We start from the raw sequence: 14,490 nt of genomic DNA, 5'->3' as shown, positions 1-14,490 counted from the left end.
GACATCAAAAAACGTTTTTTTTTTCTTTCTTTTTTTTAATTTAACAAACGAAGAGGGAAGAGGGCTATGCAGTCGATATTCAATCAAAAGACAAAGACAAAAAAGTACTTGGAAGAACATGATCAGTATGTGGTCATACTACACCTTTACACCCTATCACTTTTAAACGTATTGTATAAAAAATCTAGAATACCAACTGATATATATCTCGTATGTGCCGGCTGATGCATGAAGCAATGAAAAGAAAAGAATCAATCACTTCAGCACCTTCCACTTTTTCCATGAAAGATATTAACTTTACGAGTCTTTTCGCTTGGCTTTTGATTCTACCTTATCAGGTATGCACGATGACCAAAAAGTTGGCACCAGAGTGCATGCAGCTTGTATCAGAAGTGCATGTGGAAAGCCTGAAAAGTCACTTCCTGTTATCTTAATATACGATGCAAGTGCAACACCAAGGTATCCACTCACAATGAATGCCAGTGCTACGGAAGACATAAGAAAGGCCATTATAGACCCCTCACATCCTGGTGGACACATCTGTGCTATTAGAACACTGAATGGGAGAATCTTGAAGAAAAACAGAACCTCCAAGAATCCTGAGAAAATCACCACGTACAGTGAGTCTGGCACACCCATTTGCCTATAAAAGCCTCGCACAAACAAGAAATCTGAAATCATGAAGAATGCCATCGTAGCTTGAATGGCTGATATCAGTTTCCTTGGTGGGACAGATTTGAAGTATTGGTTGTATATGATTCCCCACAGGAGCATTGTTGCCTGGCCAAACACCTTGGAGATGCCCAATACTGATGAGTTTATTTTCAAATGCTGTGTCTGGTAAAAGAACATGGTGCCTGTAAGGGCAGGAATAATGGCATAAGATGCTGTAAACCATGATATTGAGTATGCAATTTCAGGCTTTCTTAAAGCAACCAATAGCTGCGAAAGTTGATTTCTTATCCCAACAGATGGACTCTTTGGGAGCCCAAGAGAACTCTCAGGAACTGAAATGGTTATCAAAAATTGGAGAGCAAGGAGGAGACCAAAGTATAGAAACATGGTTTGTGGTTGGAACCGCCCAATAAAAATGCCGCCTAGAAGATTACCAAGAACTCCTCCTGCAGAGCCAGCTATCCAAACAAAGGATTGGAGGTTGCCTGAGGAGGATGGTTGCCTGTGCTTGGTTGAGGAAGGACTCTGTTTAGCCATCTCTGCAACAATGGCATCATTTGCAACCTCAGCTATCGAAGCACCTAGGTTACTAAGGAGGAGGTATATGGAGATAGTGAAAATAGAAATGTTTGATGGAGAGATTGCTATGATTATCCATGACAGTGCCTGCAAGAAAGCTGCATAAACAGATTCAGAGAAATATTTTAGGAACTAGTTATATCATTAGTAGAAATTAGAAATGCCATAAAACTACAAACATTAGTAACACGAACTAAGTATCCCAAAAGCTTAACCTCATAGTTGAAGACAAACGAATGGTTTTATATCGTGTCTCTAACACGCCCTTCATACATGAGCCCTAGAGATTCTAACCATGGATTATGAACAAGCTCACTTGACTTCTGCTAGAATTCAACTTTTTATCAGAAGGGAATGGGGAGGCAAGGAGTGAATTCTTAGAGTCTACACAATTTGGTCTAGAGGATCCAATGCCATGTCATAAAACAACTATCCCAAAAGCTTTAGTTATCAAGTGAAAACAAGAGAATGGTATTACATTATATCTCCAACAACTGGGTATATGATTCTATTCAAAACTCTAGCTGATGAATTTTCTTCCATATAATAGGAGATATCAAAATCCAAGAATCAGGGTGGTTGCAAAAAATATAAAAATGCAACAAAAAGTTGTTCTTACAGATGAGAACTTAAATGGAGAAACTTTGATACTGATTCCAATTTTAGCAACGAAGAAACTATGGACGAATTTCCACTGATAAAAAGAAGGGGAAATTCCTGAAAAGTCTGGCAATGCAACATATCAGACCCAGAGGTCACCTATTCATGCTAATTGTGAAGTCATTAATGAAATTATTTGCCCCTGTATGATAGAGACTCATTGCTTACATTGAAATGGTTGATATTGCTGATTCAGATGGCTCAATTTTGAATCCTTGAAGGTTAAATTACATACACTCAACAACCACCAACAATATCTGGGGAAGGGAATGTTCTTTGGCAGTGACACCAACATAAATTGCTATTCCTTGGATTTTGAGGAATGCCTCTTTTCTTGGTCCTTCCATCTTTATTATAAATTTATCTTAGAAGGATTCCAAATCACTCTTCAGATAAAAGTTTCTTCTATCGAAAAACAAAAATAAAGAAAATAAATCCATTTCAATGACCACAGACCTGGTTACTAGAGAAAATTGTGATCTTCCACATTTTACAAAGTATTTACATGTTCTGTTTCTACATTCAAACAACAATGGTATACCAATTCATTTTACAGTTCTTATACACTGATTGAGTGTTAGTTTAAGAAGTCTTGTCAATTTTCACAGTCAAGTCTTAAACAAATTCAGTCCGAGACCCCTTTCCAGCTTTTGCAGCTTTTGGCTTGATGCAAGGAAAAATCGATAATATTGTTTTACGTACTCATGAATATAAAAAGAATTCAAAGAATCTAGATTCAGACTTAAGATAAAATATCAAATAAGTCCCAACAAAAGCAAAAAAGTAAGATACAAAACTCTATCTGGTTTTTTTCTTTCATGTCCAGAATCTCGATCCCACTCTTTCTTTATGCTTTTTCCCATTAAAGCAACTTCACACCGAATGGACAGATTCTTTTATTCATAGTTATACACACAAAGGATCAATTCATCCATTCATCTATTCTTTTATCTATTCCAAAGCAGAATAAGAAGGAACACAACAGAACCAATTCTCAATTCCCAACACCCAACAGCAAGGAACCAAAAACTATCTATTGACAGCAGTAAAAGTATGCAACTTGGCTTTAACATGAACAAATCAGAGAGAGAAGGCAAAAGGGTATAGAGAAATGAAAAGAGTGAAGACAACTTTACCTCCAAAGGCGATGTAGGGAACTCGGTGCTGGCCAGAGATGTAGACAGAGTCTGAAACGAGGCCATAGAGGGGCTTCCCAACCATGGGAAGATTAGCAGAATTCTGGAGAATTTGAAGAGTGGAAGGGTCCACATTAAGACCATCTTTGAGGTAGAAACTCACAACCAACCATGGAAAACACCTGAATCCTTGCACCCAGTATCCCAAACCCAGAACTTTCCTCAATTTCCCACCACCGCCACCATCTGAAGTTACCATTTTTATTTCACTTCCGTAACCCTTAAGGAAATCAAGAGAGAGAGAAAGAGAAGTGTGTAAGACTAAATAGAGATTTAACTTTATCTAAGGAATTGTTGTTTCAAAGAGGTTTGAGCTTTTTAAGGAAATGCATTCAGGTGCTGTTATGTTATTATGGAGGAACACCACTGAGTGGGGGACACATTCATTCATCAACTGACATATGTTACTGTCATTCAACTATAACGTTTTCTAAACAAGTGACACCTGTTCCCACCTTTCTGTTTCTTACATCTTTAACTTCTCTCTTTAGTAATTTAATATTTACTTTTCCTAGTTTTTTTTTTTCAAGTAACAATTCTTTCACGTTACATTCTCCAGAATACTCTTGTCAGTAGATCTGATATGGGTTTTTTTTTTCTTTTTTTTCATTTTTTGATTCGTGACAAGAAAAAAGGGCATGGGACCATATTTGTGAACGTGGCAATCCTAAGTTCTAACAATTTTTTAGACAAAAATTAACATTTTTGTGAACGTTGTTAGAAAATCATATATATATATATATATATATATATATATATATATATATATATATATATATATATATATATATATATATATATATATATATATATANATATATATATATATATATATATATATATATATATATATATATATATAGATATGTATGTATATTTTGTATAAGGAATAAATCATAATTTATGTGGCAATGAAACAAACAGCGATATTGAAAATGTCACACTAAAACGGAAAGTTAGAGGACAGTGTAGTTTCTTTTACTAATTGTGTGGATGTCACTATCAAAATTATTAAATTAGTATAATATGTGTAGTTGTTAAAACATACGATCTAGATAATAAATAAATTGATAAATGAAGTTTTTATAAATTTATGTTATATGTATTTGATAAAGTAGAAGTTTTAATAATTTTTAGCTTATTTAATTTTTTATATTTATATTTCTAAATAATCTACATAGACAAAATTTATACCATCTTTTGCTATATCTTTTATACTTGTTTAATGTTAGATTAGTTTATTTTGTTTTAATTTATCAACTTATTATTAAAAAGTAATAACTATTTTAAATTATAATTAAAGAATATTTTTACATAAATATTCATAATTTATTTATTGTTGTACAACTTTTAGTTGGTCAATTAATCTTATCAAACATTTTCAATTTAGTTTTTTCAACTTTAAACTAAGAATTTAATTTCCAACTGCCTTTTCAACAAATTTTATCAAACATAACCAATATTTTAAAATTGTTTTATTGTAAAAAAAAGTAATAATTCATGTTTACACTTTTGTTTGTGACATTTAAACTGTTGAAATTACTGTTATCGATTATCTGAAATTATTTCATATTAAATAACAATCATATATATATAAAGAGCAACTATCTTATGTGTAAATACAAAAATAAAGGGCACTGTATTTGTAGTTAAAAGAAAAGGAATACAAATTAATAACATATATAATATTCTCCACGACATCTTTGTCGTCGTCACCAAATCAAGTAATGATAAAACAAAAGCCCTTTTCATGAAAAGTTCCTATAGGAGAATGAAAAAATTATACGAAAGAACAATGATAAAAAAAAGACCTGTGTACCGTGTTATACACAAATTTCATGGTCATTCGATGTACTAAATAAGAAAACAAAACATATATTACCTACTCTCAGACTAATCACAATATCTAAGCCAAATGGCCAAGCCATAGCCATACAACTCATCATCATTCTTTTCCTTATCCTTAAAGAAGGTTTATTGAACAAGAAACAACTAAACTAATTGAGTAAGAAAAGAGGTATAATGCTTCATAAGAGGTCCAGGCACCAGTCCAAACAGAATACAAGCAAGTATAGTGTATCAACTACAAGAATCTCAAAGAACTACAAGAAAATTCCATAAAATATTTTTGCCTATGAACCTAGAAATATTTCACTTGGAAGAAAATATGTGAGCAGAGGATAGGCAGACTGTTACAAGTGTCAAACCAACACTGCAGTTACAAGTGATACAGTAATGAACCAGAAAACCCAACTAACAAAAAATGGTTCAAATAGATTATTCAACAGCTGGTTCTTAATCGTTAAATCTGTTTCGTGCCATTAGAACTTTCTTCTAAAATTCATTCACGGATATAACCATGAGATGGGAACTTAAAGACATACATTAAGGAAAATTATGATCTCAACCAAAAATCAAAATTCTACTCCATAACTGCAACTCCTCCAGCAGCTTTTATTTTTTCTATTATGTCATTCGCCTCCTCTTTTGTGACTCCTTGTTTTAGCACCACTGGAACCTTTTCAACAAGATCTTTGGCCTCTTTCAATCCCAGGCTAGTAAATGCTCTTACCTCCTTAATTACCTTGATCTTTGCGGCAGCATCAAATTTCTCCAACTTCACATCAAAAGCTGTTTTCTCTGCCTTTTTCTCCTCGACCTTTGGTCCAGCAGCAGCACCTTCTGAACCCATGTCCAAGCCATCCGTGGAAATTGGCTGCAACTTTGGAAGATTTAATCTTTCTGACAAAGTAGGCATAATTTGACCCCGTTCTTCTTCCGATAGTTCTCCAATTCGTTCTGCAAGCTGAATGATCTTTTCTGAGGGTGGAGGTCTGGGGCCATAAGGATCATAGAATTGAGGAATTTTGTACTTTCTTGGCTTAGCCAAAGAATCTTTAGGAACCGAATTAGTCTGTAAGGCTCGAGATTGCAAGGGACCACATATATCCCGCTGAGGGAGACGACAGATTAATCTGGAAAGGGGGGTAAACCTCATCTCTTTGTTCAATCAAAATTATGACTCATGAACCCGATATATTGGAAAAGATGTTCCTTCAACAAAGTAGGAGCACCAACCTGTAACAATTTCAAAACTTAGGTTGAGCTGTGAACCAGACGACGTATAACATATGATCGAAGATACAACTTCAGATATTTATACACATTCTCACCCAGTCACTTCAAACAGAAGAGATCACCATAAAATAAAAGAAGGCAGAACATACTACACACGTAAAACATCAACTTCAAACACTTCCAATTTCAAAAAAACAACAATGATTTGTGAACAGCCCATCAACCCAACCATACAGCCTAGCAGAGCTTTCGCATCTCTCTTCCTATCAATCATATCACCTATGTAGCTACACTTCTCTCCATTTATCTCTCAAGGTGTCAATTAACATTTGGGTGTCTACTCACCATTTTCCTTTTAAAAACATCCCAAAATCAGAAAAACGAATTTGGAAGTGTTCTAAACTTGAAACAGATCTCCCACGAGAATCTATAACCACTCTTGTTAAAATCCAAATCCAAACACCAAATGCCCATCACATATTTTTCTCCCTTAGATACAATATGCATATTTCACAATTTATACATAACAAGACAGCAACTATAATTGAATCACAACAAGCACGCAACAAAAAAAAAACAGTACGCGAACTGAAGTTAGTAGTGACCACTGGAATGAAACACAACAAAATTCAACCCAGTATAAAAGAAATTACATTTAAAAATAATTAAATTTTACATTCCCTGCAATCTACGATGAAAAAAAAAAATAGATGGAGCAAGGCCACTAAATCAGGGTATTAATTAAACCAAACCGAGTTCAAAAGTACATTATTTGGTATATTTTCATAGCGCTGGGAAAATGTACCGAGGAGTTAATAAAAATACTGAGTGATTAGCGAATTGAACTGGAGGATTCTATCTATCTATCTATCCATGAAAACAAAAACTTTTCTTCATTTAAAGAGAGTAAAGGACAGAAAGAAATCATGTCTTACCTTCAGGAAGAAGGTGTTGGACTTGCAATTTTGACGTACTGTGCTAGCGAGGTGAAAATTGGGGAAGGAAGGAAGAATGAAAACTGCGGGATTAGGGATTGCGGAGCTGTGAACAAAGCAGGCTTTGCAGGTGGGCTTCCAAAGTTGGGCCAGCTTAAGAAAGTCCAGCAATCACTTTCTGCACCACCATTCTTCGTCCTAGAGCCCGAATTTTTCTTAAATAAACTTTGCCCTTTGTAATAATTAGCAAATAGTACTATTCAAAATACAATACTTAATTTTTTATTTTTTGAATTAAATAATCTGTTAAAAAATCTATCATGCAATCTTGAATTTTCTTGCTGAAACTAATTTTTTAATAAAATAGATAGATATATAGAGAGGAAAAGGTGTGAGAAGAAAACATGAAATGAAAGAAGTAATTAGAAATTCTTAGCAATAAATATTTTCAATTTTTTTTAGTAGAAATTTCTATGAATGATATATATTTAGGGGTATAAGTCCTCTGAGTGAATTAATTTTACATAACTAAACCTCCGGTATTTTATTAAATAGAATTTTATGGAAACACAAGAATTTTAACAGTTTTCTTATTCAATGGAGGCAAAAATATCTATTCTCGTGTCTAATAGCTTTAGATGAACAAACAGGCGTTCCAAAACTTGCAATGAAAACTCAAACAAATAAAAATTAAAACCAAGCATGTCAGTTTTCCAGAACCAATGGCTGCGTCTTTCCGTCACTCAAGCTCTATTCTCCAAGTTGATTCCCAGAACCTATGCAGCAGTGTTATCCACAAGAAAATGTCCCTTTTGGTGTCGTTCACTGGCTCTTAACACCACTGTGCCCTCTACTCCAGGTTCATCGTTTACCCTGGCTTTTCTTCTCTTATGATACCCTTTTCCCCCATTTGTTACTGTTAGTAGTTTGAGTTTTCTGGGCAGCCAAAAGATTCAGCTTTTTTAAGAGTTTAATATCTATGCTCTGTTGCCTTTAAAAGTTTAACAAATTTAAATTCATGACCGTTTGTGTTTTGTTTAAGATGCGAAAAATAAATAAAACCCTCCTATTAGTGCATAAACAATTTTTTTTTTATTTTAGAAAAAATATTTATTGAATTTCCCTTATATGATTTTTCGTGTTATTTTTAAGGTGTTGTGGAGCAGGTTGTGGACAATAAAGTGAAAGTATTGAAAGAGAGAATGGAACTTCTGGGCATCAGCTTGGGAAACTCTTGTTTGCCCGGGCAGTACCATAATTTGTTTTGTCCAAAAGTATCTACTTTTATTTTTTTCTAAAACTTGAATTTATTTGCTGCCCCTAGTCTTTTGTATGTGTTTGGTTTTAAGTAGGTTTCTGACTCTTGTCTGTTTTGATATTCTAGTGCAAAGGTGGGCAATTAAAGGAGAGGAGTTTGTCTTTTCACATTATCTCTAATGGGTATGCTTGGTGTAATTGCTTTGTGTGTGTGGTGATAATTGCATGTTTTGATGTAATGTGTTTTGGCAAATGTGCGATGTAGCGAATTTGCAATGTGGAGGTGTTTTCAAGCTAAATGTGGTTGGGCTGGTCAGGTGACATAACATGGATTTATAAAATTATGTCTCCTTTCAAGCATAAAACTTGTAATAAACAATGACATACTGTTTCCACATGATTATTTGGTTGTAGGTTTTTGCAGATGATCAGGAATTATACAGTGGGGATTGTACCAACGCCAAGTTTTCTAGAAAAATAGCGGAGGAGAGCTTAGGATTGGAACCACTTGGTCCTAAGGTATACAACTTGTTTTTGGCATTTTTAGTGGGCAATAGCAGTAGAACAACTGCCATATTCTCAGAGTGACCTATCTCTCTCATTTTTCTGGTAATTGTTATGATACCGGATGTCTTTTTGAAGGTCTTTTATTCAAATGAATTAGTGAAAAATGATTATCCTCTTAAGTGTGCTGGCCTTCTCGTTGTTCTCTGATTCAACATACAAAGTATGCACTCTTAAGGTTATCGAGAGTGGCAATGTGTTATAATTACTATTTTTAGGTGAAATAGACACAGGGCTTGGCTTTCTTGTGCTTTTAGCTTTATTCTCCCAATTTTTAAGGCAAAATAACTGAGGATTTACTTGACACTTTGAAATAAGGTTTTTCTGGACTTATGCTCTAGTGTCAAATCAATTTCAATAACATATCATTTTTCCCCATGACCCTCAAGCTCTTAGCATAAAATATCTGGTCATTTTCCGTTACCTGTGGCATGTCAATTAATATCAATTAATATCTCAGTATCAAAGGTCCAGTAGAGGTTTAGAAATATGATGGAATGGCTAGTAAATAATATGGCCTTAGAAGCTGGCCTTAGAAGCTTCACTATTCAATCATGATATTGAATCTGGTTGATAATTTTGGAAGGGCCAAGTGTGAGCATGCAAAACTTCTATTTTGATTGAGTGTTGCCTCATCAAGATGTCAAAGACTGTTTCATTAGGTGCTTGCGTCAATATATTGCAACCTTTAAGTGTTAGTTATGTATTGATTTTGTTTTTCCTTGTTTTAGCTTGTTGCGTACTTTAGAGAGAGACTGATATCAGAGAAAACCCTGAGCAGAAATGCTGTAAGACAACTGTCTGACAATAAGGTATTTCCACAGTTCTGGTTTTGTAACTGTAATATTTGTTCCTTTAAATTGCTAGATAAACAGAATCCAGATCTGTAATTGGTGCTCTGTCCCGTATTGTGCTGGGACTCCTATAGCTGCTTCTTTGATTGATATATACCCTTTCAAAAGGGAAAAAGAATCTTCAGTGATCTTGCCATCTTGAATTCTGGAAATCTGATCTAAAAGACCAATATCATGGATTTTTAACTTAAAGCGGTGACTTTAGATTGTTAATATAGTTCTGGCAATATCATGATGGCTAATTGACGTTTTCTTGATAGCTTTAAAGGTGGAGTTCTGATGGCAAAATCCATTATTCGCAATTGAATTGAATGATTACTGCCATGGCTTGATATATTTAAAGTCCGTGTTCTGTTTCGAACCGGTCTCAACCACTGCAATTGAACCTCAGTGGGGCAATAGTGGAGGGAAACATAAATCCATTTACATGAACCAGAGTGGTACTTCGTATATATTCTTTTAGAAGTAAACTTTGCTTTAGTTGTCATGGCTTCAAGATCATGAAAAGAATCTTAGCAATGATCATAATTGTTGTGGTTTCTTCTCTTTGCTGTCTTATAAACATTTCTATACGTGGTTTAGTTCTTAAGAACTTAACTAGTTAGAAGTTCTAAACTTCGTTGTGTACTACAAATTTTGTGCAGGCAGTCATTGCTTTTACTTATAAACAAAATGGGTTGCTTGTTGGTTGCAAATACAGAGCACTGGAGAAAAGATTTTGGCTGGTAACTTTTCCAGTTTGCAAATAGTATTCATTACAATGAATAATGTATTTTGAAATGACCAGTAGCGTTTCATGTACAATCAATGAAAAAAAAAAGGACAACTGTGGTGTTAGAAATGAAAAAAAAAAAGAGGATGCAGGCAAGGCTACATTTTCTCCTTCCTTGCCTACACTTCCTTTTGTAGAAAATGTTCCGGGAAAAAATTTACAAATTTGTATCAAAAGGTTCTGTCAACAACTGAGTATCACTTCTTGATGCTATTTCTTGTTAGGAATTCAATGAGTTGGAAATCCCAAATTGGGTTAAAAAAAGTAAGATGAGTATATAAGTAGAAGGAACCATAAATCACCTTAAGATTTTGGGTTGAAAATGGTGTCTTGATTTATTATGAGTTTGTTCACGTCCCTTCAATGCAAATGGAATAATTTTTTATTTTTTTTTTGAGAAAATGAATAATACAAAGCTGTAAGCCACAGTATAAGTCATAACTCCCTTCCTGAAATAAAACAATTTACAATAACTAACTACTAAACTATCCTACAAAAAGAATATGGGTAAATGTTTATTTTGGTCTCTGAAAGTGTAAACTGCTGCAGATCTAGTCGTCGAAAAAATGATAAATCTGATTTAGTCTCTAAGTATGTAAAAGTGCAAGTTGGTCCCGAAACATCATAACTTAATGTCAAATTGGTCTTAAAAATAAAATCCAACTGGTTTTTAAAAATCCGTACAATACCACGATTACAAAAAACCAAAGGTCATACAAAGCAAAATTTAGTGTCGTGAAAGCTTAACATCATCACAACTTAATGACAAAACGGTCCCACGAAAGCTTAACAACAAAATGTAATTGTTGCACTTTTTAAACATTGAAGGACTAAATAAAAATTTGAGTTCTTTGATGGGTTAATTTGACACCAGTTTATACTCTCAGGAACCAAAATTATCATCATCCAAAAGAATAATCTAGGCTACTTACAGTGATTACAAACAGAGAATGTGAGACTGCTGTAACAATATTTTTGTCACTGAATTAATCCTTCAAATTAGTCCTTCGGAGATTTTTACTAAATTATTCCATAAAAAGTCTAATATTTATTTCATTTTATTCATTCTCGTAGAAGACTAAGTGGTGACACAGAGGAGTATGGTAACTATTTTGTATCCTTGAGGACTTATATCATGAAAATTTTTGGGGGGGAATTAATGTGGTGATACCCAAGTTTCTAAGGGACTAATTTGGTGACAAAACTTTGGAGGGATAATGTGATGGCACCCTATTCTTTAGAAGACTACGTTGAGGGATATTAAGTTTAATTGATCTGGATACTGAGTAACTCATGTTCATTCAAATGCTCGATTTGATTTTCAGGAAAGAGGCACGGACAAGATACTATATGGAATTGATGACATTAGACAAGTATCTGAAATCATCATTGTAAATTTTGCTCCCTTAATTCTCCATCCGTATCACTTTTTGTCTGACAATTCCCAACTGAAAGCTGAAAAAGGAAAGAATAGAAGATATTCTTACAGTCCAATGATGATGATAGGTTGAAGGGGAAGTTGATAAGCTTTCACTTGAGGAGGCTGGCTTTCGGAATTGTGTTAGTGTTCCAGTGGGTGCACCAGTAAAGGTTTCTTCAAAAGATTTGCCACCAATAGAGAAGGTTTGTGCGTGTGCTGTTATTAAAATTTGTTTTCACTTCTTTTAAAGCCGAGTGAATATTCAATGTACTATGCCTTCTTAATGCAGACATCCCTAATGCTTCTTGTCTTCTTCAGCAAAATCTATCTTTTAAATGTAATTGCATTTTACTGCAAAAGTGTCCAAGTATGGAGCCTTATTCTTTGAAGATCTGTTATACTGACGTTGTGTATCAATTCTGTTCTTGTGGACTCACCTTTTGTTTATTTTTTTGATGATGGACCATAATCACACATCACTTTCCTAAGATTAACATGAGAGCAAAAACAAATTGCTTCCAGTCATTCTTTCTCTGCCTTAACTGATCCATGGTTATCTTTCTACACCCTCAAAAAGTATGTGTTTCAATCTCGCATTAATATTATCTGTGCATGCTTATGAAATCAGGACACTGCATTTCAATACATTTGGAACTGCAAAGAGTACTTGGATAAGGTACACACATTTGATATCTTCCCATTAAGTTGGATCTTTATAGCGCAGAAGTGAACTGCTTATTAGCTTGGTTTCCTCTTTGTTCTTTTAGGCAGTTCGCATTATCCTGGCAACTGATAATGATTCTCCAGGTCAAGCTTTAGCAGAAGAACTGGCACGGCGCCTTGGCCGAGAAAGGTTATACATGATGTCATTTATTTTCTGTCATTGTGTGTATGTACCAAATATAAAGTAAAAGTTGAGACTTTGATAGCATGCTGCATGAATAGTTTGGATATAAATCCTAAAGCTCAGCGATTAAGGTTCAAGACACATTCATGGTATCTGAACTACTTAATGGATTAGGTTTAAATTTCATGCATGCAAAGGAATCCATATCCTACTAAATAAATCAAAATGGTTACCAGATCTGGCACCCTAATAATGGCTCAGAAAGTTTATTGGATCTGACTGGTTATACATTCTGTTTCTTTTCCAGCACTTGAGGCGTTTTCCAATAATAAATATTCACTTCTGCTTTACTTTTTACTGTGTTTTCCTTCCTTTTTTGGTTGTCATCAGGTGTTGGCGTGTGCTCTGGCCAAAGAAAGATGAATTCAGCTCTTTCAAAGATGCAAATGAGGTATAACTGGATTTTCTATGTTCTCAATATTTTCTTAGTTCTGTAGGGCAAGTGAAAAAATAACTTTTCAAGGTCCAATGAAACGAGAAATGTTAATCACACACTTCCTGATGACACTTTTTATTATTGGTTCATATTCATTGGAAATCGAAATATTTTATAGGTCTCAGTTCATGCTTAATGAACTCTAACAAAGAGAGTTCATTAGAAAAAGTGTGTTGTTAGTATTGTTGAATATGATTTGTATTTTTCACCTTTCAAATGCAGTATATTTATATACCTTCAGGACATAATACTTTATTCATGGCTTATGACCCTAGGTTCTCCAATACCTTGGAGCTGATGCTTTGAAGAAAGTAGTTGAGAATGCAGAGCCATATACAAATGCCAACTAGGTAATTCCATCCATGGAGCTTGATATTGCTTTCAGTGCTCAAGATCCTGAACTACTATTAAAATTTAGTCATACCAGAAAATGTAATGAAAATTGTGGTGTTCATATTCATATTCTTTTTAATTAAATTGGTATTGAGATATCTCCTTTTTATGGTAGATAAATTTTAGTTGTTTAGAGGATTTCAGAAGTGTGTACAGGTGACTGTGAATGTATCTTTTGGAACAGGACTGAGTTTAATGAATTTAACTTTGTTTATAAATTAAAATTAGTTTATATACAAATTAAAAATAAAAAATTAAAAGAAAGTAGACAACTCTCTCTCTCTCTCTCTCTCTCTCTCTATATATATATATATATATATATATATATATATATATAAGAGAGTGTGTGTGTGTGTGTTTTTTTTTTTTTAACAACTAGTATAAATAATATTGCGGGGTCATTACAAATATAACATTTTAATTAAATATTTTGTTTAAAATAATTAATAGAAAATTCTGCTGATGAAGTCTTTGATTATATATCAAATTTTCATTACAAATGAATGATACGCGACTTTGGAATTTAAGTTTTTTAAACAAATATATTTAGTTTATTTTCTACGTCAACATATTGTTATTTTTTTTAAAAGCTTATAATTATTTATTTCTTTTTACAAATTGAAGACTCTTTATATTTTTATAAAATAATTAATAGAAACATTTTGAGGAAGCTTATGATTATACACATAAATTTATATCAGTGGTACATGACTTTTTAATTCAGGGTTTTCTAAGAAAGTTTAGTGTATTTTCTATGTCAATGT

The 14,490-nt window shown here is 33.6% G+C and overlaps 3 protein-coding genes across 5 annotated transcripts; 1 reads left to right on the top strand and 2 right to left on the bottom strand.

Annotated features, from left to right (window-relative positions):
- Positions 1–78: 78 nt before the first annotated feature.
- On the bottom strand, positions 79–3,436 carry LOC106776030 (probable folate-biopterin transporter 7). 2 transcript variants are annotated; one of them, XM_022787162.1, is made up of 3 exons: positions 3,051–3,436; positions 1,110–1,352; positions 79–857 (listed from the first exon to the last, which is right to left on the bottom strand). In XM_022787162.1, exons 1-3 carry the CDS (start codon positions 3,307–3,309, stop codon positions 298–300), a joined length of 1,062 nt encoding a protein of 353 aa, XP_022642883.1. In that variant the 5' UTR covers positions 3,310–3,436; the 3' UTR covers positions 79–297. The 2 variants fall into 2 exon arrangements, with proteins under 2 accessions (XP_022642883.1, XP_014518813.1); XM_014663327.2 differs by having other exon boundaries at positions 79–1,352.
- Positions 3,437–5,037: 1,601 nt separating this feature from the next.
- LOC106775172 (50S ribosomal protein L7/L12) lies at positions 5,038–7,274 on the bottom strand. The gene is made up of 2 exons (XM_014662245.2): positions 7,124–7,274; positions 5,038–6,188 (listed from the first exon to the last, which is right to left on the bottom strand). Exon 2 carries the CDS (start codon positions 6,106–6,108, stop codon positions 5,533–5,535), a length of 576 nt encoding a protein of 191 aa, XP_014517731.1. The 5' UTR covers positions 6,109–6,188; positions 7,124–7,274; the 3' UTR covers positions 5,038–5,532.
- A 452-nt stretch (positions 7,275–7,726) lies between these two features.
- Positions 7,727–13,824, top strand: LOC106774529 (primase homolog protein). Of its 2 annotated transcripts, XM_014661553.2 has the most exons (13): positions 7,728–7,982; positions 8,276–8,397; positions 8,508–8,563; positions 8,646–8,697; positions 8,795–8,899; positions 9,676–9,756; positions 10,443–10,523; positions 11,896–11,961; positions 12,077–12,193; positions 12,619–12,666; positions 12,758–12,843; positions 13,228–13,288; positions 13,609–13,824. In XM_014661553.2, the coding sequence occupies exons 1-13, from the start codon at positions 7,826–7,828 to the stop codon at positions 13,681–13,683; spliced, it is 1,107 nt and encodes a 368-aa protein (XP_014517039.1). In that variant the 5' UTR covers positions 7,728–7,825; the 3' UTR covers positions 13,684–13,824. The 2 variants fall into 2 exon arrangements, with proteins under 2 accessions (XP_022642755.1, XP_014517039.1); XM_022787034.1 differs by lacking the exons at positions 12,619–12,666; positions 12,758–12,843; positions 13,228–13,288; positions 13,609–13,824 and adding an exon at positions 12,280–12,611 and having other exon boundaries at positions 7,727–7,982.
- The last annotated feature ends 666 nt before the right edge of the window (positions 13,825–14,490 follow it).

This window comes from Vigna radiata, chromosome 10 (assembly GCF_000741045.1).
Source record: "Vigna radiata var. radiata cultivar VC1973A chromosome 10, Vradiata_ver6, whole genome shotgun sequence".
Taxonomy (NCBI): Eukaryota; Viridiplantae; Streptophyta; class Magnoliopsida; order Fabales; family Fabaceae; genus Vigna; species Vigna radiata.
The sequence above is the reverse complement of the archived record's forward strand: the minus strand, read 5'-3'. Positions and strand labels throughout refer to the sequence as shown.